We start from the raw sequence: 27,598 nt of genomic DNA, 5'->3' as shown, positions 1-27,598 counted from the left end.
TGCTGTTATTTGTGGTGCTAGGATTAGATATATGGTCAGCCCAGTTACCACTGCCCTATGAGCTGGTTTTTGTGTTTGCAGACTTAGTAAATATTTCTGAGACCCTCTGCCATTGGGGTCATAACATGAAGAGACTGAAACCGAAGATAATCAGGAGTAATCAGAATAGCACTGAATACATTGACAGCCGGCAACAAGTAGAAGTGAAACAGAGCTAAATAGGAAACTCCCAAGTGAATAACGAGGCAGCTGATCCAGCCACAGACCCGCAGGATAACAAACAAAGCCACCAGGGGGAGCCCAAAACAAAAGTCACACAATACCACCTGTGACCACAAGAGGGAGCCTGAAAACAGAGTTCACAACAGTACCCCCCCCTTGAGGAGGGGTCACCGAACCCTCATCAAAACCCCCAGGGCGATCAGGGTGAGCCACATGGAAGGCACGAACCAAATCGGCCGCATAAACATCAGAGGCGACAACCCAGGAATTATCCTCCTGACCACAGCCCTTCCACTTAACCAAATACTGAAGCCTCCGTCTAGAAATACGAGAATCCAAGATCTTCTCCACCACGTATTCCAATTCTCCCTCAACCAGCACAGGGGCAGGAGGCTCAACCGGAGGAACCACAGGCACCACATACCTCCGCAACAACGACCGATGGAACACATTATGAATAGCAAACGATGGTGGGAGGTCCAAACGAAATGACACAGGGTTAAGGACTTCCAAAATCTTATAAGGACCGATAAACCGAGGCTTGAACTTAGGAGAGGAGACCTTCATAGGAACAAAACGAGAAGACAACCACACCAAGTCCCCAACGCGAAGTCGGGGACCCACACAGCGACGGCGGTTGGCAAAGTGCTGAGCCTTCTCTTGTGACAGCTTCAAATTGTCCACCATATGATTCCAAATCTGATGCAACCTATCCACCACAACATCCACTCCAGGACAGTCAGAAGGCTCCACCTGACCCGAGGAAAAACGAGGATGAAACCCCGAATTACAAAAAAAAGGAGAAACCAAAGTAGCAGAACTAGCCCGATTATTAAGGGCAAACTCGGCCAATGTCAAAAAAGTCACCCAGTCGTCCTGATCAGCAGAAACAAAACATCTTAAATAGGTTTCCAAGGTCTGATTAGTTCGCTCGGTTTGGCCATTCGTCTGAGGATGGAAGGCCGACGAAAAAGACAAATCAATGCCCATCTTAGCACAAAAGGTCCGCCAAAATCTAGACACAAACTGGGATCCTCTGTCGGAAACAATATTTTCAGGGATCCCGTGCAAACGAACCACATTTTGAAAAAACAGCGGAACCAACTCGGAGGAGGAAGGCAACTTAGGCAAGGGCACCAAATGGACCATCTTAGAAAAACGATCACACACCACCCAGATGACAGACATTCTCTGAGAGACAGGGAGATCTGAAATAAAATCCATGGAAATGTGCATCCAAGGCCTCTTCGGGACAGGCAAAGGTAACAGCAAACCACTGGCACGAGAACAGCAAGGCTTAGCCCGAGCACAAATTCCACAAGACTGCACAAAGGAAAGCACATCCCGCGACAAGGAAGGCCACCAAAAGGACCTGGCCACCAAATCTCTGGTACCAAATATTCCAGGATGGCCCGCCAACACCGAAGAATGAACCTCGGAAATAACTCTACTGGTCCATCTATCCAGGACAAACAGTCTCTCCGGTGGACAACAGTCAGGTCTATCCGCCTGAAACTCCTGCAGCACTCGTCGCAAATCTGGGGAGATGGCAGACAAAATCACCCCTTCTCTGAGGATACCAGCTGTTGTGATCCTAATGGCAGAGGATCTCAGGGTCTTCAGCAAAGTCTGCAAACATAAAAACTAGCTCTTAGGGAGGTGGTAACTGAGCTGACCACATACCTGATCCTAGCCCACAACTAATAGCAGCCGGGGAACGTACCTACGTTGGTTCTAGACGTCTCGCGCCAGCCGGAGATCTAACTAACCCTTTCAGAGAAAATACAGACCTCACTTGCCTCCAGAGAAAGATACCCCAAAGTAGATACAGGCCCCCAACAAATAATAACGGTGAGGTAAGAGGAAAGGACAAACGTAAGTATGAACTAGATTCAGCAAAGAGAGGCCCACTAAATAATAGCAGAAATATAGAAAGCGGACTTATGTGGTCAGCGAAAAACCCTACAAAAATATCCACGCTGAATATCCAAGAACCCCCGTACCGACTAACGGTATGGGGGGAGAATATGAGCCCCCTAAGAGCTTCCAGCAAAATCAGGAATCACATTATGAACAAGCTGGACAAAAAACAGAATAATACAAATAAACAAAAAAACAAGAAAGCAGGACTTAGCTTATGTTGCAAAAATCAGGACCAGTAGACAAGAGCAACCAGACAAGGACTGATTACATGGATGCCAGGCAATGGACTAAGACTCCAGGAAGTTTAAATAGAAACACCCAGAGTCTTAACGAACCAGGTGACTACCAACCTGGGGAAAGAGTATCCAAGAGCCATACCGCGAGTGACCACAAGAGGGAGCCCAAAAGTATAGTTCATAACAACCAGCCGGCTCTGAATCTCCAGGAGAGTCAGGCACAAAACTCCTAGAAAGAGCATCAGCCTTTACATTCTTCGAACCAGGCAGGTACGAGACCACGAAATCAAAACGAGAGAAAAACAACGACCAACGAGCCTGTCTAGGATTCAGCCGCTTGGCCGACTCGAGATAAATCAGATTCTTGTGATCAGTCAAGACCACCACACGATGCTTTGCTCCCTCAAGCCAATGTCGCCACTCCTCAAATGCCCACTTCATAGCCAACAACTCCCGATTACCGACATTATAATTCCGCTCGGCAGGCGAAAACTTTCTTGAAAAGAAAGCACATGGCTTCATCACAGAGCCATCGGAGCTTCTCTGCGACAAAACAGCCCCCGCTCCAATCTCGGAAGCATCAACCTCGACCTGGAAAGGAAGAGAGACATCTGGCTGACATAAGACCGGAGCAGAAGAAAACCGGCGCTTCAGCTCCCGAAAGGCCTCCACAGCCGCAGGAGACCAATTAGTAACATCAGAACCTTTCTTGGTCAAATCCGTCAAAGGCTTAACAACACCAGAAAAATTAGCGATGAAGCGACGGTAAAAATTAGCAAAACCCAAGAACTTCTGAAGACTCTTAACAGATGTAGGCTGAGCCCAGTCATGAATAGCCTGGACCTTGACTGGGTCCATCTCAATAGTAGAAGGAGAAAAAATGAAACCCAAAAAAGAAACCTTCTGGACTCCAAAAAGACATTTTGAGCCCTTCACAAATAAAGCATTGGCACGCAGGACCTGAAACACCATCCTGACCTGCTTAACATGGGACTCCCAATCATCAGAAAAAAACAGAATATCATCCAGATACACAATCATAAATTTATCCAGATATTCGCGGAAGATGTCGTGCATAAAGGACTGAAAGACAGAAGGAGCGTTAGAAAGTCCAAAAGGCATCACCAAGTACTCAAAATGGCCTTCGGGCGTACTAAATGCAGTTTTCCATTCATCACCCTGCTTAATACGCACAAGGTTATACGCACCACGAAGATCTATCTTGGTGAACCAACTAGACCCCTTAATGCGAGCAAACAGGTCAGATAACAATGGCAAAGGATACTGAAATTTGACCGTGATTTTATTTAGAAGGCGATAATCAATACAAGGTCTCAGGGAACCATCCTTCTTAGCCACAAAAAAGAACCCCGCACCAAGAGGGGAGGAGGAGGGGCGAATAAGTCCTTTCTCCAAAGACTCCTTTATATAACTCCGCATGGCAGCATGCTCCGGCACTTACAAATTGAAAAGTCGTCCCTTAGGAAACTTACTACCAGGAATCAAATTTATAGCACAATCACAATCCCTATGAGGAGGTAGAGAACTGAGTTTGGGCTCATCAAATACATCCTGGTAGTCTGACAAAAACGCAGGGACTTCAGAAGGAGTGGATGAAGCAATTGACACCACAGGAGCGTCGCCATGAATTCCCTGACAACCCCAACTTGACACAGACATTGCTTTCCAATCCAGGACTGGATTATGAGTCTGCAACCATGGCAGACCCAACACGACAACATCATGCAAATTATGCAGTACAAGAAAGCGAATCACCTCCTGATGAACAGGAGTCATGCACATGGTCACTTGTGTCCAGTACTGAGGTTTATTCGTAGCCAATGGTGTAGCATCAATTCCCCTTAGTGGAATAGGGAATTTTAAAGGCTCCAAAACAAAACCACAGCGCCTGGCAAATGACAAATCCATCAGACTCAGGGCAGCACCTGAATCTACAGAAGCCATAACCGGGTAAGATGACAGGGAACAAATCAGGGTAACAGACAAAATGAACTTAGGCTGTAAAGTACTGATGGTGACAGATTTATCAACCTTTTTTTTGCGCTTAGAGCATGCTGAGATAACATGAGCTGAGTCACCACAGTAAAAGCACAACCCATTTTGCCGTCTATAATTTTGCCGTTCACTTCTGGTCAGAATTCTATCACATTGCATAGACTCAGGTGTCTGTTCAAAAGACACCGTCAAATGGTGCGCAGGTTTGCGCTCCCGCAAACGCCGATCAATCTGAATGGCCAGAGTCATTGACTCATTCAGACCTGCAGGCGTAGGGAACCCCACCATGACATTCTTAATGGCTTCAGAAAGACCTCTTCTGAAATTTGCAGCCAGGGCACACTCATTCCACTGAGTAAGCACTGACCATTTCCGAAATTTCTGGCAGTACACCTCTGCTTCATCTTGCCCCTGAGAGAGGGCCAACAATGCTTTTTCAGCCTGGTTCTCAAGATTAGGTTCCTCATAGAGCAATCCAAGGGCCAGAAAAAATGCATCCACACTAAGCAATGCAGGATCCCCTGGCGCCAATGCGAAGGCCCAATCTTGAGGGTCACCACGCAAGAAAGAAATAATAATTTTAACTTGCTGAACGGAATCACCAGAGGAACGAGGTTTCAAAGAAAGAAACAATTTACAATTGTTCTTAAAATTCAGGAACCTAGATCTATCTCCAGAAAACAACTCCGGAATAGGTATTCTAGGCTCTGACATAGGACTGTGAACATCAAAATCCTGAATACTTTGTACCCTTGCAGCAAGATGATCTACACTGGAGGCCAAACTCTGAATATCCATATCAGCAGCTGAATTTAGAGCCACACCAAGATTAAGAGGAGGAGAGAAGCTAGACACACAGCAGCTAGACATACGGCTGCAAAAAAAAATAAAAAAATTCTCAAGGCTTCTTTTCTCCTGCTTCTGCCATGCAATTAACACTTTACTGGCCGGCTGTACTGTTACGATCCTAGTGGCAAGGATCGCAAGTCGGACTAGCTAAGTAACTAAACAGACTACAAACTCTGGGGAAGTGGTAACTGAATTGACCGCAACCTGATCCTATCCGCACACAACTATAGGTAGCCGTGGAACGTTACCTGAAAATCCTAGACGTCACTTCACGGCCTGAGAAAGTGACTATTCCTAGAGGGAACGAAAGTCCTCACTTGCCTCAGTGAAATGACCCCAAAGATATAGAATAGCCCCCCACAAATATTAACGGTGAGTTAAGGGGAAAGCACAAATGCAGAGATGAAATTAGATTTAGCAAATGAGGCCCGCTAACACTAGATAGCAGAAAATAGAAAGGGAACTGTGCGGTCAATTAAAAACCCTATTCAAAATATCCACGCAGAGATTGCTCGAGCCCCCGCACCAACTAACGGTGCGGGGGAAGCAACTCTGTACCCCAGAGCTTACCAGCAGCAAGAAATCACATATTAGCAAGCTGGACTAAACTCATCATACGCAGAAATCATATTGCAGACTGATGAGCAAAAAATAATTAAACAGAACTTAGCTTCTCCTGAAGAGACTGAAACCGAAGATAATCAGGAGTAATCAGAATAGCACTGAATACATTGACAGCCGGCAACAAGTAGAAGTGAAACAGAGCTAAATAGGAAACTCCCAAGTGAATAACGAGGCAGCTGATCCAGCCACAGACCCGCAGGATAACAAACAAAGCCACCAGGGGGAGCCCAAAACAAAAGTCACACAATACCACCTGTGACCACAAGAGGGAGCCTGAAAACAGAGTTCACAACACCATGGATGAGAAGCCCCCGCACATTGTGAGTGACCCCCTCCATGGATGAGAAGCTTCCGCACATTGTGAGTGATCCCCTCCATGGATGAGAAGCCCCCACACATTGTGAGTGATCCTCTCCATGGATGAGAAGACCCCGCACATTGTGAGTGACCCCCTCCATGGATGAGAAGACTCCGCACATTGTGAGTGATCCCCTCCATGGATGAGAAGCCCCCACACATTGTGAGTGATCCCCTCCATGGATGAGAAGCCCCCGCACATTGTGAGTGACCCCCTCCATGGATGAGAAGCCCCCGCACATTGTGAGTGACCCACTCCATGGATGAGAAGCCTCCGCACATTGTGAGTGATCCCCTCCATGGATGAGAAGCCCCCACACATTGTGAGTGATCCCCTCCATGGATGAGAAGCCCCCGCACATTGTGAGTGACCCCCTCCATGGATGAGAAGCCCCCGCACATTGTGAGTGACCCACTCCATGGATGAGAAGCCTCCGCACATTGTGAGTGATCCCCTCCATGGATGAGAAGCCCCCGCACATTGTGAGTGACCCCCTCCATGGATGAGAAGCCCCCGCACATTGTGAGTGACCCCCTCCATGGATGAGAAGCCACCGCACATTGTGAGTGATCCCCTCCATGGATGAGAAGCCTCCACACAGTGTGAGTGATCCCCTCCATGGATGAGAAGCCTTCACACAGTGTGAGTGATCCCCTCCATGGATGAGAAGCCTTCACACAGTGTGAGTGACCCCCTCCATGGATGAAAAGCCCCCACACAGTGTGAGTGACCCCCTCCATGGATGAGAAGACTTCACACAGTGTGAGTGACCCCCTCCATGAATGAAAAGCCCCCACACATTGTGAGTGACCCCCTCCATGGATGAAAAGCCCCCACACAGTGTGAGTGACCCCACATGTGAATGCACTCAGGAAGCTTTACTGCCGACAGACACAGGACTCAGGGCAGCGTCACCTTGTCTTCTCTGGACAATCTTTCTTCCTGATGTCCCAAACTGTCTAAAGGGGCTTCACCAGAGAAAATAATGAGCCCCCTTCAGACTGTTTATAAAAGAGTAAGAATAAAAGTTTAGAAACGTATGAAATGCTGATAATTGTACTTCAGTAACCACTGAAACATCTGACTAAAAGCTCTGAAGCAGCAAACTCTGTGGAGAACAAAATTTGTGTCAGTCTCAGAACTTTTGCCTACAATTATATGTAGGTTTTTTCTCCCCTACAAAAGAAGCTTAAAATATATATTTATGTTTTTTACTTTTACTTAACCTTTTTGTATTATTATTTTGCTGGTGTGATATACACCTAGTGCTACACAGAAGGAGAGAACACTTCATCTCCTAGTATCCCCTTTCCCCTTGTAGGGGATACGGCGCCTGTAAAAACAGCACCCTTGGGCCACGTTCAGTATTTCACATCAGTATTTGTAGCCAAAACCAGGAGTGGAACAATTAGAGGAAAAGTACAATAGAAACATCTGCACCACTTCTGCATTTATCACCCACTGCTGGTTTTGATTTAGATACTGAACGTGTGAACATGGCCTTACCCTTGTAATCGCTGCCTCTGTTCTGCAGAAGAGTGACGTTTAGTGAAAGATGCTAATTAGCGCTTGGTGCACTCTGGGCGTGGCCAAGACGTTCAGTGCATCGTTCTGCCCACTGGCTTTGAATGTGCCCCTCCCCCCTCTACTCCAAATACCGACCATCTTCACAGGTGGAAGGAAATCCCACGATCACCAGGACGTCCTTTGTCGGGAAGGGGTTACTAGAGATCAGAGTGATGTGAAGATCTCACCTCTCCAGTGATCCAGTAGATTATCTCCAGGGTGAGCTCTAATATCCGAGCCGCCATGTGGTCTCTGTCCTGCTCCATCCTCGGGGGGTCACTGATGGAGAGGACCATCGCCTAATAAAGACAGAGTCTTGAGCATAAGGAACCTGAGGAAACAAGGAGACGCAATCTCGCATAGGACCTGTGGTGATGTCACAGTCATGTGATCAGATACAAACGGGATCAATGTGGTAGATGTTTGCGGCTAAAGAAGTGTAGAACCTCCCACCGGTCACATGACAGGAAGTGCTGAAGAGTGTAAGAGCTCCACGGCTTTACTCCTCCCTCTCATGTGACTGATCACATGACCATGACATCACCACAGGTCCTGCAGTTGCTAGGATACAACATGTACAGAGATGTCAGTGCAGCTTCATCGCACATGGAGTGATAAACAAAAGCAGGCTACAGATGTGGCCACAATATGCGGAAAGATTGTAGACATGGATCAGTGGTAAATTGTAAGGGTGTGACATGCAAATTGCCTCTTCAGAGAAAAAGAGTTCAGGCCCCAACCACGGATCTCCGCACTGACGATCTGGCCAATTACTTCAAAGAAAAAATTGACCACATTCGACAGGAAATCATCTCCCAATCTCTTCATACCAGGCACTGTCCTCCCTCCCCCACTACATCTCGCTCACTCTCTGACATTGAACCAGTTACAGAAGAAGTAAGCAGGCTCCTTGCATCTTCTCGCCCGACCACTTGCACCAGTGACCCCATTCCATCACATCTCCAGTCCCTTTCCCCGGCTGTCACCTCTCACCTAACAAAAATATTCAACCTTTCCCTCACTTCCGGTATTTTTCCCTCCTCATTTAAGCATGTCATCATACATCCATTACTTAAAAAACCCTCCCTCGACCAAAACTGGGCCGCTAATTATAGACCTGTCTCTAATCTTCCCTTCATCTCTAAACTCCTGGAACGCCTGGTCCACTCCCGTCTTACCCGCTATCTCTCAGATAACTCTCTTCTCCACCCTCTACAATCTGGCTTCCGCTCTTTACACTCTACTGAAACTGCCTTAACTAAAGTCTCTAATGACCTACTAACAGCTAAATCTAATGGTCACTACTCCATGCTAATTCTCTTGGATCTCTCCGCAGCATTCGATACTGTGGATCATCAGCTCCTCCTCACTATGCTCCGCTCCATCGGCCTCAAGGACACCGTTCTCTCTTGGTTCTCCTCCTATCTCTCTGACCGATCCTTCACTGTATGTTTTGCTGGTTCCTCCTCCTCTCACCTTCCCCTTACTGTTGGGGTTCCTCAAGGATCAGTCCTAGGCCCCCTCCTCTTCTCTTTGTATACTGCCGCTATTGGACAAACAATCAGTAGATTTGGGTTCCAGTACCATCTCTATGCTGATGACACCCAATTATACACTTCTTCTCCTGATATCACGCCGACCTTTTTAGAAAACACCAGTCATTGTCTTACCGCTGTCTCTAACATCATGTCCTCCCTCTATCTGAAACTGAACCTGTCAAAAACTGAACTCCTCGTGTTCTCTCCCTCTACTAATCTACCTTTGCCTGACATTGCCATCTTGGTGTGCGGTTCCACCATTACTCCAAAGCAACATGCCCGCTGCCTTGGGGTCATCCTTGATTCCGAGCTTTCATTCACCCCCCACAACCGATCACTGGCTCGCTCTTCTTATCTGCATCTCAAAAACATTTCTAGAATTCGCCCTTTTCTTATTTTCGACTCTGCAAAAACTCTTACTGTTTCACTCATTCATTCTCGTCTGGACTATTGTAACTCTCTACTAATCGGCCTCCCTCTTACCAAACTCTCCCCGATCCAATCTGTCCTGAATGCTGCTGCCAGGATCATATTCCTCACCAACCGTTACACCGATGCCTCTACCTTGTGCCAGTCATTACACTGGCTACCCATCCACTCCAGAATCCAGTACAAAACTACTACCCTCATCCACAAAGCTCTCCATGGCTCAGCTCCACCCTACATCTCCTCTCTGGTCTCAGTCTACCACCCTACCCGTGCCCTCCGCTCCGCTAATGACCTCAGGTTAGCATCCTCAATAATCAGAACCTCCCACTCCCGTCTCCAAGACTTTACACGTGCTGCGCCAATTCTTTGGAATGCACTACCCAGGTTAATACGATTAATCCCCACAGTTTTAAGCGTGCCCTAAAAACTCATTTGTTCAGATTGGCCTACCGCCTCAACGCATTAACCTAACTATCCCTGTGTGGCCCATTCAAAAAAAAAAAAAAAATCAAACAAAAAAAATACAAACTTAAACCATAATCTGGTTCCTCGCATCATGTTCTCATACACTTTATACAGTTAATAGCCCTTTGTGTCTGTACTGTTACATACTTAGGCTGATAACTGGTTCATGCAGCTTTACATGAACACCCAAGCCTTACACTATGGCTGGTCCGAACAACGAAATCAATTGTCACCATCCACCTCTCATGTCTCCCTTTTCCTCATAGTTTGTAAGCTTGCGAGCAGGGCCCTCATTCCTCCTGGTATCTATTTTGAAATGTGATTTCTGTTATGCTGTAATGCAGGGCCGGCCCAAGAGATTACGGTGCCCTAGGCAAAACTATTTTGTTGCGCCCCTACTACTTTTAACATACCTCCCAACTTTTGAAGATGGGAAAGAGGGACAAAGATTGCGGCGTGCGAAGCGCGCCGCGGCAAATTTTAGGCCATGCCTCTGACCACACCCATTCATAACTAGCCACACCCATATCCACGTCCCAACCACACCCATTTAGCACTGCTGATCACACTGTTTCATAAAGAATAATTATAAACAAAAAAATATGGCCACACAGTGCTCCATACTGTATAATGGCCACACATGATGCTCCATACTGTATAATGGCCACACATGATGCTCCATACTGTATAATGGCCACACATGATGCTCCATACTGTATAATGGCCACACATGATGCTCCATACTGTATAATGGCCACACATGATGCTCCATACTGTATAATGACCACACATGATGCTCCATACTGTATATTGGCCGCACATGATACTTCGTACCGTATAATGGCCACACATAGCTACTCCTACACACGCGGCTGCGCTCTGTACACACACGCTCCGCTCCATACACCTCGTACACACGCGGCTCCGCTCCGTACACCTCGTACACATTTAGCTCTGCTCCATACACCTCATACACACACGACTCTGCTCCGTACACCTCATACACATGACTCCGCTCCATGCACCTCATACACATTCAGCTCCGCTCCATACACCTTTTGCCTTTTGAAAAGATTTTTTATAATTTTTTCTATTTTTTCTCTGGCGCCCCCTTAGGGTCGGCGCCCTAGGCGGCCGCCTAGTTCGCCTATACGTTCGGGCCGGCTCTGCTGTAATGCCTATTGTCTGTACAAGTCCCCTCTATAATTTGTAAAGCGCTGCGGAATATGTTGGCGCTATATAAATAAAATTATTATTATTATTATTATTATTATTATTATTATTATTATTAAAAAGAGGACTTAAACTCTATAGCGCCACCTGTTGGAAGTAGCGATCCTACAAGTCACAATCAACCGTTTAACGAGTCATGCAATATGACTTAGGATAAAAGCCAAATCAGTATCTCAATTCGCAGACACAGTGTTTCGGCTGTTGGCCCTCGTCAGTGCGAAGCATGAGAACTAATTTGTGTAGGTGAGAGGCTCTGGACTGGGGTCTAAGGGGTAAGGTTTCTCCTTGTGTCATCTAGCCAAATTAGTTCTCATGCTTCGCACTGACGAGGGCCAACAGCCGAAACACTGTGTCTGCGAATTGAGATACTGATTTGGCTTTTATCCTTAGTCATATTGCACGACTCGTTAGAGGGTTGATTGTGACTTGTAGGATCGCTACTTCCAACAGGTGGCGCTATAGAGTTTAAGTCTTCTTTTTTTCCTGAAGAGGCAATTTGCATATTACATTTCCCAGAGGAGCATTGCACGGCAAATAAGCCTCCTTACCTTGACAAGCCAGAGCTGGTATGTCACTCTCCACAAGGAGAAACCTTACCCCTTAGACTCAAGGGTATGACAGAGACCGTCGTGTACCTGCACCTGAAGACAACAATTGTGTAGTGTGAATATTGACATGCGGTTTTATTGTGAAATGTGACTAATGCACAGTGTTAGGTACTGATGCGGCTGTTGGGTGCTGTCTGGTAACGCCTACGGTAACTCTGGTACACTCAGCTCAGGTGTAGGGTAAGCATAGGATTATATGTAGGGTAGGGTTTAGGGCCCAGAGCAGTGACAGACAGAGCAGGACAGGTAGTGGTGGGCCTTATTAGTGTACAGTGATGGGAATAGTGTAGAATACGTAGGATACAGTTAAATGTTTGGGACCAGCCATGCATGGGAGGGAAGGTCAAGTAAAAAGGACAGATACTTCCTGCTTTATTTAGTACAAGTTAGTTGTAGTGTGAGGTTCGTGTGAAGATCTAATTCAAGATGCAGTGGGCTGGAGGGATATGGAATACATATCGTTCTGACAGCATGAGGGAGTACCAACTTTCCTGCTGACAATCCTGTAACTAGGCACTGAACTAGGCACTGAAGAGAGTGCCTTTATCCCTTCCATACAGAGGAAGCTGGATGGGGAACTGCGTGAGGGAAATGTTACGGATTTTGGGATTGCTGTGGGGCCGGACAAGAAATCCCTGAGGCTGACAAGAGGATCAAGCGTTAGGGATAGTCCAATCTGAATGTAAGTAAAGGCTTAAAATGTACTGTGCTGATGAAACTGGAACCAAACGGTGCTGTGCCCAATACTGTGTGTTAAAGACTGATGCACTTGAACTGTCCAGTAAAGTTTATCTTGTGAATAAGTGTAAGGAGGTGGTGCCTTCTTTCTCCTGGACGCTGTTCACACGGTTACATGCGGCACCTCATTGTTTATTAATGTTATGTGCGGTTTCCTAATGTTATTGATGTGATATGTAATGTTTATATACTGTAATATTAATAATAATCTTTATTTATATAGCGCCAACATATTCCGCAGCGCTTTACAGTTTAACAGTTTCAAACACAAGTCATAAGTAACAACATTAACAATACAATAATTAAAGCACAATAAGATGACCCTGCTCGTGAGAGCTTACAATCCACAATGTGATGTCATGTACTGTTGACAGGCTTAAGGCTAGAATAGGATCTTAGGTAGTATAGGATAATAGTAGGTAGAATAGAGGGGGGCATATTAGTGATAGAGGACAGCATAGAATAGAGGAGGTAGGCAGCACAGGGGTTAAGTAAATGGAAGGGGCAGCACAGAGCAGGGAAGTATAGTCAGGATACTTCCTGATTAGGATCAGACACCCAGGCAGCCTGCCCAGGGCAGGTCGTGTGAGCAGTTGTGAAACAGAGTGTTATGGGCCATGGGGATAAAGCTGTTGTTGCAGTAAGTGGCCTCAGTCGAAGAACAGAGCCAACGGGCACCAGCTCGACAGGATCATCCCCAAGCAGGATCCGGGGTCTAAGACCGGGGAGGGAGCAGCTGTGACAGTGTTGCCGGCACCTCTTCCCATTGGAGCCGGATGAGGGGCTGAAAGGAGCTGGTGACAGGAAAGGCACAGGTGGGACAAGGACTGTCCAAGGATACAGATGGGACACGGACTGTCCAAGGATATAGTTGAGCTTGCCGGGAAAGGGGAAGCTGATAGAGAAGATAGAGCCTGTCAGGATGACAGGGAAAGATGAATATGACTTTGCATTTGAAAACACCTGTGTTATGCTAAACAGGCTGCAGCCAGAATAACAGAACCTAAACACCCAGCAGAAAGGGTTCAAACCCAGGAGAATGACAATGTGATGATGAACTTTTTCATATGGAAATAAACTTAATGAGGTTGTCATATGAACAAAATACATTTGAATTAATAGATCTTGGAATAAAATATTGGAATAATATAATACGTAATGTAGGAAAAGTAAAAAGCAAATGGCCCAATTTAAATATGTAATAACAAAGGATAAAAAACCTTGAATAATACACATCGTAAAGCATGATGCAATAAAAGTGCCCCCACAGTATGATACCGCCACAGTGAATTCCTCCACAGTACCCTCCACACACATGGTATGATGACCCTACTGTACCTTCCCTCCTCAATACCCCCGACAAGGAATGGTGACTCAATCATAGTATGACTCCCCTACTGTTATCCCTACTCAGCCCTACAGTACAATGGCCACAAAAAGTGCTCCATAAAGTTTAATAGCCAGACAAAAAGTGCTCCATACAGTATAATGACCCCATCAAAAGTGCTCCATACAGTAGAATGGCCCCACATAAAGCTCTCCATACAGTAGAATGACCCCACAAAAAGTGCTCCATACAGTATAATGACCCCACCAAAAGTGCTACATACAGCAGAATGGCCCCACAGACAGCTCTCCATACAGTATAATGACCCCACCAAAAGTGCTACATACAGCAGAATGGCCCCACAGACAGCTCTCCATACAGTAGAATGACCCCACAAAAAGTGCTCCATACAGTATAATAAGCCTCAAAAAAATACTCCATACAGTATAATAGCCTCTACATAAAAAAAAACTCACCTCTGCCTGCAACCCCCCCCCTCCATGCTCTGGTCTCTTTATGGTGTTTTCAGATCCTCAGAACATTTCAGTACAGCAGGCACGGCTAATCAAAATCAGTCGGGAATTCTGTGGGGTAAGGAAATTCACAGATCTCCCTCCAGCAGTCACGGAGTACTGACCTGGTCAATGAAACGGAGTTCTCTGAACTACGTCTTCCATCTCTAGTGCTCAGTTTTCCCCAGTAGTTCCATAGAGAATAAGTGGCATGCATACTCTATTTCAAAGGAGTATTTAAGAATCCTGTTCTCATGACTGGTAAAGGTCTCTGGTTCCAGACTGGTTTAACCCTCAATGATCAGAAAATTGTCCTTATAAAGAACGTTCCCTAAATTTTGGTTTTAGTGAATTGAAATTTATTTGATTTAATAATTTCAACAAATTGACAGTGAACTCATTTTAAAGGGAACTTGTCACCAGTTTTGGCCGATGTAAGATACCGCCATCACCTTTCAGAGATTATATACAGCATTCTATAATACTGTATATCTGCCCCCAACCTGTAAGATAAGAAAAATAACTTCAATTACACTCACCTGTGGGGCGGTCCGGTCCGAGGGGTGTCGCTCTTCTTGGTCGGGCGCCTCCTATCTTATGATCGCCGCCCTCCTGCTTGCTTCGTGTGGATGACACGTTGGACTGCTCCGCAAGTGAGTATAATAGAAGTTATTACAGGTTGGATTGGGGGCACATATACAGCATTATAGAATGCTGTATATGCACACGTGGTCAAAACCTGACAAAAGTAATAATAAATAAAAAATCTATGAAAATGAACAAATGAAAGCAATTTTCAGCCATGCTTCCATAGAATCTAAAGAAAAATAAAACTCATGAAATAGGCCTGGACAGAAATGATGGGACCCTTAAAAGGAATCTGTCACCTCATTTTTTCACAAATAAGCTGCGGCCACCGCAATTAGGGGCTTATCTACAGCATTCTCTGTACATAAGCCCCCGATGTAACCTGAAAGATAAGAAAAACAAGTTAGATTATGCTCACCCACGGGCGGTTTGATGGGCGTCACAGGTCCGGGTCCGGCGCCTCCCATCTTCATACACACGATACACCCTTGGATACACCCTTCTCTTACTTCAATCTGGTTGTTGCCAACCAAGTCTTCATCGGTGTACGGATTTGTTTTCAATTTGAATGAACTTCTATGGTGAGCTGGATTTAAACTGTTTTCCTTTGTTATAACCCTACTGCACACTTGGTCTAGTGTGTGAGAGTTGTGTGAGCCTTCCCACTACACCTTGAGGTCCTGCTTTGACTTGCCTTAGTGTTGCGGCCTGTTGACAAGTTTCAGGCACACCAGAAGGGTATTTGCAGACAGTGGGCTGATGTAGAAACAGGTTTAGGCCAAAGGGAGAGGGCAACACACATCGCTGACCAAAGTCCTGCATGGAGGCCCAGCGTAAAGAGACAGGTGTGTATAAATTTTTTTTTTTTTAAATAATGTGACAAAAGGGACATGTTAGATCACGGTGTGTCCACTATCTATCATCACAGGGGTCTACAATCCTGGTATCAGGAGGTGGCCTGTATATAGGGCTACAGATACTCACTGTGCTGTGTGGGGTGACATGGTGCGTATCACACTCAACATGGACCAGAGGAAGCGAAGGAAAGAGTTGTCTCAGGAGATTAGAAAGAAAATTATAGACAAACATGTTACAGGTAAAAGTTATAAGACATCTCCAAGCAGCTTGATGTTCCTGTGACTACAGCTGCACATATTATTCAGAACTTTAAGATCCATGGGACTGTAGCCGACTTCCCTGGACGTGGCCGCAGGAGGAAAAGTGATGAGAAATCAAAGAGACGGATAATACGAATGGTAACAAAAAAGCCCAGAAAAAGTTCTAAACAGATATGCTTTTTGTTACCTTCCTTGGGCGTACTGCTGGATACACCCCCCTGTTGCAACTGTGCAGGAACGTACGCCCTTGGTGATGCCGGATCTTTCAACATGCATATAACCTTACCCAGAAAGATAGGGTAAACACACAGAGAGGGAACCTGAAGGGTAAGAATGAACTTAAAGGCAGCTTCCCAATTTCATTGTGTAGGGTCTGACCTCACAAGTGTTTTTCTGGATCAATGGACAAAAAATTCAAAGACACCCTCAAAAATATTGTAGTTATCCCTGTACAGGGGAAAATGTTATAGCCGCAGAGCGACTGACTCCATGTTAATATCTATGCATGTAGAACGGGAGGTCAGAAAAGCTCCTGTAGGTGAATATGGAGGGGGCACATATATGGACATAAGTAAGGTAGATTTTTATTATCTTTGCATTTAATATGGTAGACTCACTATTTCTTTTTGCAGCACTGAACAAGGTTAACCTCTCAGTCCTAGGTGATGTGTGAAGGTTTTCAATAAGGACCTTTATCTGAACAAACATGCTGGGCTCCGAAAACGCACCTCTGACCTCAAAACCCTGCTGTACAAGTAACCCTGCTCGATCACTGTAGCCTCAGACAGAAAATTCAAAGTGACCACAATATATTCATAACTTGTATAACACGATTACTTACTTTAATATAAAGTAACATTATAAAAACATGGTCCTCTCCCATATGAAGAGGATGATCATTGCCAAGGAAAAACCTATAGGACATTATGAGTGTACTAAAAAGGAGCCTGCATCGGGGACACATTTATTTATTGATATGAGGAATTTCACAACTCATTTTTCCTGGACGCCATGACTAAGTCTATACACCGAGACGACTAGATCTACTCCCTTAATATGTCCAATACTACACAAATGGAGTTTTTCACCTGTATCTAATAAATGTGAAGTTTTGCTTACCTGAGACTGATTTTTCCACGCTGGATCTTTTCTATTTGCTCTTGGCTTAGGGAACACTCAGACGGCCGTATAACTCGCATGAGGATCAAAACACAATGCTCAGACTGGACTATGGATCTTCCAATCCAAGCCAAGCTGTATAGAAATGCACGCTGTCACGCTCAGATCGGGAGAACTGACAGCAAGTCAAAACATGCGATCCTCGTCTGAGTTATATGGCCGTCTGACTCTTCTCCTATTATTGGAGTTGCTCTAACCTGGTCCATTTTAGAGCTGCCTAGAATTCCTAACCCTAACTATTCAGATTGATGGCTTGACCCACCCCATATTTTGTTTATTGTTAAGGAATCACTGCAAATTATTTTTCATTAGCGAAACCAGTGTAAATGTGTGTGTAGCGCCAGCGTGTTAATATACTTAGCGATCACGGTCGTTCTCGGTTTCCAGTGGTGCTTCAGTCCTCTTTTCACTCATGTGACTTCTACTCTGATTTGCCTTCTCAAACTGCGATCTAGCTGTGTGCCAGGAGAAGTCCATTTACAATGCAAGTCTATGAGGAGTCAGAAGAAGGCTGCATAGACTTTCATTGTAAAAGCGATGTCTGGTTCAAACAGAGCCCTATGCAAGTTGCAATTGAAGTCACGGGCGTGGAAAGAGGTCCGGAGCGGCACTAGAAACCAGGGAAGACCGCAATCGGTAAGTGTCAAAAAATATTAAAAATCCTTGAGATCCCTCATATAACCCCTCCCTTTTTTCTTTCATCTACCATTTGTCCTGAGGAGGAACCAGCTAGCGCTCAACCCTGTCTTATGTAAAATGGCGGTGTACAAATAGATGGGAGGCAGATTAATTAAAATGCGAGGATTCCTCTCTATATCTAGGTGACTGAAGATGATGTGCACTGTCCATAGAGAGAGACAGGAAAAGTCTTATTAGGATCTGAGTGGATCAAAGAAGATCTGACACCCTTTACAAATCGCCAAGGTCACAGCAGTACAATGAGAGAGCAGACAGTATGTCTCCGTGAGAAAATATGGAATATTGGAATTTCTATCCATCCGATATTAATGAGACGTACATTATCGGCACGGGGATAACTAGGAAAAATTCCACATATTTTCTCATAATTATAACCCCTGCCAAAAGGTCCCAAATTCATAGGGGTCATATAACCACCAGCAGCTAGGCCATGTTTGGTCTCTAAGCATAGATAAAATCCTGATATAAAAAACGACATCAGTCTCAAACTTTGGTCGCACCATGAGGAATTATTACATATATTGGGATTTCCTAAAATCATGAAGGACTGAGACCAGCCCACAACCGGGCCCTTGTGAGGTCATCAAAGAGTGTGTGGGTGGGACTCAGGGTCTGATAAAAGATCTATCCCAATTATCATCAGCGTTCATGGAGACAGTTACATATCATATATGCAGGGACCCCATTATTGATGGCCAAATAGAAGCACTCTTCTTTGACTAATCTGAATTGTCTCTGTGATCGGTGTAGTAAGTTCTCCTGTTAGTCCCTCCCATTTTACGAAAATGTTTATGCTGTATTGTTTCCCCCCTCCCCCTTGTAAAATTTTTGTATATTTTTCATAACCACTGCCTCCCTTTGGATTAAATGTAAAATGTAATAGTTCTGTTCCTTCTGTTCTGTAAACTACGCCTTGAAGCCATAAGCTACCATACGGTGTCTAAATGACCGAAACAGATAAGGGGTGGCAGCGAGTAGTCTGAGGTTATGAGAGAGTTAGCTGTGACTGTACCGGGGTGTGTACACCTATTCCATGTGTTGGAATCTGGAGGTGTATATGCTGTACGCTCAGCGCTAATTTTCTAACAGCCGGCCTAGTGCGGTGAACAGGCTGCGGCCTTCTCCATTGATCGTTGGCCAATCGTGTAATTGTCCGGATGATAGGGGACAGCAGAGTGCGTTTCGCTCCAAAGATCACAGCGGGTGGTACCGCTTCCTGGCCTGTGATATCAGGGATTGGTGAGATTAAGAAAGTCCCGACAAATCAATATTTTCCCTGACAGTAAGTATATTATTACATTACACACATATTTACATAGGGATAGCTAATAAAAATATTATTGGAAGTGCTTTTTTTAAAAGGATAAGAATGTCAGAACAACTCATACTATACCAGTAATATCACACTCTAGTAAGGGATGGGTCTATTATCCAAGTTTTCCACCAAAAATGGAAAATTAAGATCTATTTAATTACTTTTATCATATTAACTTTTAAAGTATCAAATGATTAATCACTTTCAGTACAAGATGTTCTGATCCAAAGTGATACGAATAAAGTGTGTATAAGGTCAAAAGGAGTGTCCCCTCCCCCGATTATCACATCCTATGCAGCTTTTAGCTTTGAACATGGCATAAAAGGAATGAAACAGTAATTAATGGTCTCAGTCTTTCTAGCGGGAGAGTAGCCATGTTTCAGCCCTGGTCCTGTGGGGATAGTCATATTGCACAGACAATTAGAGCACCACAATAGTTCAACACAAGTCCGCTGTGGATTCCTGACTGTAGGTAATAAAGAAGTTTAGTTACGCATTAGAAGGCATCACTTGCCAATTTTTCTACAATCTGAACATTAAAATGAGTTCTCTGATGTTTAACGAAACCTGACTTATAGCTAAAACACTTCCCACATTCTGAACATGAATATGGCTTCTCCCCTGTGTGAGTTCTTAGATGTTCTACAAGATTTGATTTCTTGCTACAACATTTGCCACATTCATGACATGAAAATGGCTTCTTCTCAATGTGAGTTTTTAGATGATGAGTAAAACTAGCTTTATGGGTAAAACATTTATCGCATTGTGAACATGAAAAGGTCTTCTCCCCTGTGTGAGTTCTTAGATGCTTCAGATGCTTCACAAGACTTGATTTGTGCCTAAAACATTTATCACATTGTGAACATGAAAACGGCTTCTCCCCTGTGTGAATTCTCATATGTTCCATAAGACTTGAAAACTTGCGAAAACATTTCCCACATTGTAAACATGAAAGTGGTGTCTCCCCAGTGTGACTTATTAGGTGTTGTATAAGACTTGATTTCTGACTAAAACATTTCTCGCATTCAGGACATATAAAAGGCTCCTCTCCGTTATGAGTTCTATGATGTTTAACAAGAGCAGATTTCTGTCTAAAACATTTCTCACATTGAACACATGAAAATGGTTTCTCCCCTGTGTGAATTCTAAGATGTTTCACAAGATTTGATTTCTGACTAAAACATTTCCCACATTCTGAACATGAAAACGGCTTTTCCCCTGTGTGACTTCTTAGATGTTCCATAAGACTTGATTTTTTGCCAAAACATTTCCCACATTCTGAACATGGGAATGGTTTCTCCCCTGTGTGAATTAATAGATGTTTCACAAGATTTGATTTTTTACTAAAACATTTTCCACATTCTGGACAAGGAAACGGCTTCTCTCCTCTGTGAGTTGTCTGATGTTTATCAAGAACTGATTTATTGCTAAAACATTTCCCACATTCAAGACATGAAAATGGCTTTTCCTCAGTGTGATTTCCCAGATGATGAACCAAAGCAGACTGCTGGGTAAAACATTTTCCACATTCTGAGCATAAATATGGTTTCTCCCCGGTGTGGATTCTCAGATGTTCCATAAGATTTGATTTCTGACTAAAATACTTTCCACATTCAGGACATGAGAATGGCTTCTCTCCTCTGTGAGTTCTCTGATGTCTTTCAAGTGCCCCTTTACACTTAAAGCAATTCCCACATTCTGAACATGAAAATGGCCTTTCGTCTCTATGGATTCTCTCATGCAAGGAAAGATTTGATTTTTTTCTGAAATGTTGAAAACTTTTTCCCCATCTATATCCTATCCTTGGCTTGCCAATCATTGATTGATTAGATGAAGGTTTCTTCTGAGCTGTAGTATCAGCTGATACATCTCTACTGCGAAGAACAATCATTACATCAGAAGCAATTGAATTAGCTTGGGTGGTAATGCTATCTTCTACTTCACAAATTGGAGATAAAAGGACATTTCCATGGGAGGTATTGATCCACTCTTCACCTGGAAAAAGAAAAAAAAATCTTGTATTTCTCCAAGCAAAATAAAGCCCCTTATACACTTTAGATAGATGTTGGCCAAGCAATGGATCGGTCAATCATCCGTCCAGGAGTTATATTGGCCAACTCTCCCGTGTTCTTTATAAGAGAGCCGCTGCCAAACATCTTTGACAGAGGCTTATTTCTTAAGAGAACATAGACTTACAATCCAAAATTAGACATGCCGGATCCTTATCCCTCCAACAATCTGTAGGTGGCTGTCATACCCATAAAACTGCTGAATCAATCAATATCAGTGGGTTTGGATGACTTTAATCAAATGTGTATTGGGATCTTAACTTTTCAAATTTTTGGGGGCCATGATCAAAAGTAAATTTTTTTAAAAGGTAGATATGCAAGCATATAGAGCTCGAGAAGAATAGTAAAATCGAGGTAAAACCCAGGGTTTGTAAATATTGGTATTAGTGGACTATTGTCACGATTCCTCCACTCAGTGAAAGACTGCTATGCTGTTCTATGGAAACTGTCTTGCTGGACTGTCGGTGCCTTGATTGACAGCTCTGCTGTCCAATCTGACTGGGATGTGCGGGACTTTCTGCAGGTGTTCAGTGTTCTGGTGATTGCCCAGCTACTTAACTGAGCTGTCTGCCCCTGATCCCTGCCAGATGTAGTTTGGCCTTCTTGGTGAGTGGTAGCCTGTTTCTGTTGCTCTGAGTTCTGATCTTCTGCTGCCTGACCCTTTGGACTGTGTTCTGACTATCCCTTTGTCTTGTACTTCGGCTTTTAATCTGCTATCTCTTGTTATTGACCCTGGACTGTGACCTGATTACGCCTTCGTCTTTTCCCTTAGTTATCTACGTACTCTCTTGGCATTGACCCCAGAATGTCTGACTCTTCTGCCTCACTGCTTGTAAGTGAGTAGTGCCTAGAGTCACATTAGTGACTAGCGTCACACTATTATAAGGAGATTCATTGATTTCCATTTATTCACCCTACAACACTCTTCCTGCATAATTAATTGATTTCTAATCACTTTTCAACCCTTCCTAAAAATGTCCAATGGAACGGTGAATGGTATTGGTTTACAATGAATATATTGGCCTTATATACCCAAATACGGCATGAGCAGGACATTCAAGTTGAATACTTGGACTCCTTAGAATTCTGGACCACAATTATTGTTACGCATGACAACGGCGTCTATCTGCAAGTAAAAAGCATATCTATGGTGAAGGGATAGCCCAATGCTAAAGAATTATGTACATGAGAATTATAAGACCAGATTAATTTGCAAACTGACAGAAAACATTGAATGTTTAATACAAATTCATGGACTGTGTAATCTATTGCTCATCTCAGTAAAACTGTGATTGTATTCCATGGCTTGTCACTAAGGAAAACATCAACCAATCAGAGGCATTTTTTATAACAGTCAAGGACACAGAACCTGTTAGCATTTGACATCCTTAACTATAGGCAGTGGAGAAATAATATTGCTTATTCCTAAATGAAATGGTTTAGAAGCAATTTCTCCTCAACGACCTCCAAGTCCGAGGCTGCCAAAAAGTTTTCTGGGAAAAGGATGCCCATGTAGATTGAAAAATTAAAACCAAAAGTTAGGTCACCGCGCTACCTATCTCCCAGATATTAAATATAAAAAGCTGCAAAGTACCCACAAAGGGGTTAAAAATAACCTTACCAGGTGGTTGAAGTGCCAAAACTTGGACTGCGGACGTTTTGTGGAGCGCTGAAGAGGTGAAGGCGGCTGCTCCTCCGTAAATCCAAGATAAGGAGGTCCGAACGGCAGTGTAAGGTGGCAGGCCCGGGGGGAGCGTCCTCCCTATGGGCGCCTAGCTGCCGCGCACACGCCGGGAATGTAGACACGCGGCGTCCTGGCCAGGGACGCCGCTACACTGCAACGAGGAATAGGGGGGCGTGGTCTGGGTGACGTCACCCGGAGCTACGAAAAAATGGAGCAGAAGACGAGTGCCGAACAGGGCCTCTATTGCCTACGCGTTTCGAAGGTCACCGGACCTTCTTCGTCAGGGGACGCTCCCCCCGGGCCTGCCACCTTACACTGCCGTTCGGACCTCCTTATCTTGGATTTACGGAGGAGCAGCCGCCTTCACCTCTTCAGCGCTCCACTAAACGTCCACAGTCCAAGTTTTGGCACTTCAACCACCTGGTAGGCTACGTTCACATTTGCGGTCAGCGCCGCAGCGTCGGGCGCCGCAGCGTCGCCGCATGCGTCATGCGCCCCTATATTTAACATGGGGGCGCATGGACATGCGTCGCACTTGCGTTTTGCGCCGCATGCGTCACTGCGGCGCCCGCGTCCGGGCGCAGAGGACGCAGCAAGTTGCATTTTTGCTGCGTCCAAAATCAATGAAAAAAAGGACGCATGCGGCGCAAAACGCAGCGTTGTGCATGCGTTTTGCTGCGTTTTTGTTTGCGTTGTGCGTTGCGGCGCCGACGCTGCGGCACACAACGCAAATGTGAACGTAGCCTAAGTGCTTTATTTTTAACCCCTTTGTGGGTACTTTGCAGCTTTTTATATTTAATATCTGGGAGATAGGTAGCGCGGTGACCTAACTTTTGGTTTTACCTTTTTTGTATATATATGACAGGCTTGGCGCAGTAGCCGTCTAGGCACCAGCAGCTTCCCCCACTCCTACATCTAATAATTCTTGGAGCGCCGGTGTATTTACTATTTTATTTCTTTTAGATTGAAAAATTGTTTATCATAGTGCAAAATATGAATCTCAAATTACACTTCATCATGTTTCAGACGCCAATGCAAATTAATATGAAAAGCTTTTTTTGTGGAACTATTGAGTAGCCGATTGTCCTTAGGATCTCCAGTACTTTTTGCAGGTACTAACCACTGCTTATTGGGAACACCGCACAAGGTGTTCTAAACTCTAGTCATCTTATCCTTTTCAAACATGCCCAGATCCTTACAAGTCATACCCCTTTTCCAGATATTTTTTTTATTTTCCCAAGATTCAATAATATTGCATTATTTCTCTTCTTGTTTGGCCACCAACATTTTGTATTTCACTAAGACTGTCATTAGTGGAGCCCACATTCCACGCTCTCATAACCACGGCTAATGTTGTCATGTAAAAGTCACAATGAATTTGCATTTGCACAACAATTTTATTTATGATGGGGTCTTTCCATATTGTATCACATTGTACCACTGGGAGGGAATAAGTAAAATTATACTGATTAGTGAGGAGCGAGTAAAATCGTTGTTCGGGTTTTCCCGAGCACGCTCGGGTGGTCTCCGAGTATTTGTGAGTGCTCGGAGATTTAGTTTTTGTTGACGCAGCTGCATGATTTACAGGCTGCTACACAGCTTGAATACATGTGGGGATTCCCTAGCAACCAGGCAACCCCCACATGTATTCACGCTGTCTTGCAGCCGCAAATCATGCAGCTGCTGCGAGGAAAACTAAATGTCCGAGCACTCACAAACACGAGACCACCCGAGCGTGCTCGGGGAAACCCGAGCAATGACTATACTCACTCATCACTAATACTGATTGTTAAGAAAAATAGTAATAATCACGAGGACGACATTTTTCTGACCTTTCTAGCAGTGATCCAACTAATTAGGAAATATACAGTTACACAAGATCTATGAGCGGCTCTTACCGATCGCTGACTCTGATGTGGGGGTTTTGAGTCCATTCACAGTTCTACCAGAACTTTCCTGCAAGAATGCCACAGTAAAGAATTGAGAAAAAAAAAGAAAAGTGAATCCTAGTTTATCCCTCCAGGCATGAACCAATCAGCCAGAAAAGATGAAAAATCTTCCCAAGTGGTGATCAAACAAGATCAACATTCACCCTCAACATTCCAGTATTTTACACATAGACAGTATTCCTGTTATTTCTCTGCAGTAAATGATTTCGGTCCATCGTGAAATATATGCTTTGCTCAGTAACATCCGTTGCTAAATTATTTGCAAATATGAAAGATTTTTAAAGGTAGGTAAGCCTTTTATACAACTAGTGAGTCGATAACTCTTGAATCATGATAGTTTTCTGTCTTAGAAGCAGCAGATTGGCATTGTGCCGTTATTTATATTTACACTTTATCTACAATACATCCACATTGAATTTTAGAATCCAAGTGTATTCTGAAACCATTTGTACAACAACAATCAACACAAAATCAAATATAGACTACCAAAGTGTTCGTCGTAGTTAGTAGAAGCCACATTCCATCAATCTATAGAGAATGTACAGAAATCTCATCTACCTGATGATCCCGGGGGACATCTTCCTCCTTCTCTGGCCGATCCTGGGAATATAGAGGACTGGGACTTCTCTCCGGGGGATTTCTCGGACTGGATCCATCTATAGGAAATAACCGCAGTGACTGAATACATTGTCTATATGTGATGAGCAGATGATGGGGAATCTAGACGACTCTCAGACCTGTTCTCTACAACCCAGGAAGGTCTCCTCTTACCCGGAGATGTGATGGACCGGTGATCCTCCATCATGGCGTCCTTGTACAGATCCTTGTGTCCTTCTATATACTCCCACTCCTCCATGGAGAAATAGACGGTGACGTCCTGACACCTTATAGGAACCTGACACACACAATGACCCGCCATTAGCAGACCCCTCCCCCGGCCTTATTGTATAATGTCCCAGCATTCCCGGCAGCGCTCACCTCTCCGCTCAGCAGCTCAGTGATCCTATTGGTCAGTTCTAGGATCTTCTGCTCATGTATCAGTGAATGAGGTGGAGGCTCGGTGATGTCACTCGGGGTCCTGCTCCGCCCTCCTGACACACGGGGGGTCACACACTCCCCAGACGACGTCTTCACTACTGTGTGATCCTGTGTATGGGGAGACGCTGATCACTACACAGAGGACAAGAATCCTTCACCTTTCCCGTCATTTCCCTGCTTTATTCCTAGAGATCAGAGTGATGTGAAGATCTCACCTCTCCAGTGATCCAGTAGATTATCTCCAGGGTGAGGTCTAATATCCGAGCCGCCATGTGGTCTGTGTCCTGCTCCATCCTAGGGGGGTCACAGATGGAGAGGACCATTATTATTTATTAGGAAAATGCTACCTGCTAGAGTCCTGTACCTGGAACTTGAGATTACACACAGGATAGGACAGGAAACCAAATGATGCAAGGAAGGAGTACTGCCCTTTTGTTCTGTAGGTTTCCTGTCCTGTAAGGGCAGATCCCCTATCTCTATGATGCTGTTATAGGTGACAGAAAAATACTTCATTTATGGAACAATTTCAAGGGTGACAACAGTTTCGGCCATCATGACTATAGTATGCGGAGCAGAGCTGTGTGTATACAGTGTAGAGCTGTGTATATAGTGTAGAGCTGTGTGTATATAGTGTAGAGCTGTGTGCATATAGTGTAGAGCTGTGTATATAGTGTTGAGCTGTGCGTATATAGTGTAAAGCTATGTATATAGTGTAGAGCTGTGTGTATATAGTGTAGAACTGTGTGTATATAGTGTACAGCTGAGTATATAGTGTAGAGCTGTGCGTATATAGTGTAGAGCTATGTATATAGTGTATAGCTGTGTGTATATAGTGTAGAACTGTGTGTATATAGTGTAGAGCTGTGTATATAGTGTAGAGCTGTGTGTATATAGTGTAGAGCTGTGTGTATAGTGTAGAGCTGTGTATATAGTGTAGAGCTGTGTATATAGTGTAGAGCTGTGTGTATATAGTGTAGAGCTGTGTATATAGTGTAGAGCTGTGTGTATATAGTGTAGAGCTGTGTATATAGTGTAGAGCTGTGTGTATATAGTGTAGAGCTATGTATATAGTGTAGAGCTGTGTGTATATAGTGTAGAGCTGTGTATATAGTGTAGAGCTGTGTGTATATAGTGTAGAGCTGTGCGTATATAGCGTAGAGCTGTGTATATAGCGTGAAGCTGTGTTTATATATAGTGTAGAGCTGTCTTATGTGTTGAGGTAGAGAGTTCCAGAGTATGGGGGAGGCTCAAGAGAAATCTTGTATGCAGTTGTGGGAAGAAGAGATGAGAGGGGAGTAGAGAAGGAGATCTTGAG

At 44.4% G+C, this 27,598-nt stretch overlaps 1 protein-coding gene across 1 annotated transcript in view; it reads right to left on the bottom strand.

The window, feature by feature from the left end:
• LOC143804207 (uncharacterized) overlaps window positions 1–26,717 on the bottom strand; it is a 46,912-nt gene extending 20,195 nt beyond the window's left edge. Inside the window, exons 1-7 of the mRNA XM_077282066.1 lie at window positions 26,499–26,717; window positions 26,224–26,391; window positions 26,017–26,140; window positions 25,804–25,901; window positions 25,195–25,252; window positions 20,079–21,538; window position 18,436 (exon numbers count right to left, since the gene is read on the bottom strand). Of these exons, the coding sequence (XP_077138181.1) occupies window position 18,436; window positions 20,079–21,538; window positions 25,195–25,252; window positions 25,804–25,901; window positions 26,017–26,140; window positions 26,224–26,391; window positions 26,499–26,606 (2,017 nt within the window). The 5' untranslated portion in view covers window positions 26,607–26,717. The remainder of the gene's footprint in view (window positions 1–18,435; window positions 18,437–20,078; window positions 21,539–25,194; window positions 25,253–25,803; window positions 25,902–26,016; window positions 26,141–26,223; window positions 26,392–26,498) is intronic.
• Window positions 26,718–27,598: the final 881 nt, after the last annotated feature.

The sequence above is a fragment of the Ranitomeya variabilis genome, chromosome 2, assembly GCF_051348905.1.
Source record: "Ranitomeya variabilis isolate aRanVar5 chromosome 2, aRanVar5.hap1, whole genome shotgun sequence".
Classification (NCBI taxonomy): Eukaryota; Metazoa; Chordata; class Amphibia; order Anura; family Dendrobatidae; genus Ranitomeya; species Ranitomeya variabilis.
The sequence above is the reverse complement of the archived record's forward strand: the minus strand, read 5'-3'. Positions and strand labels throughout refer to the sequence as shown.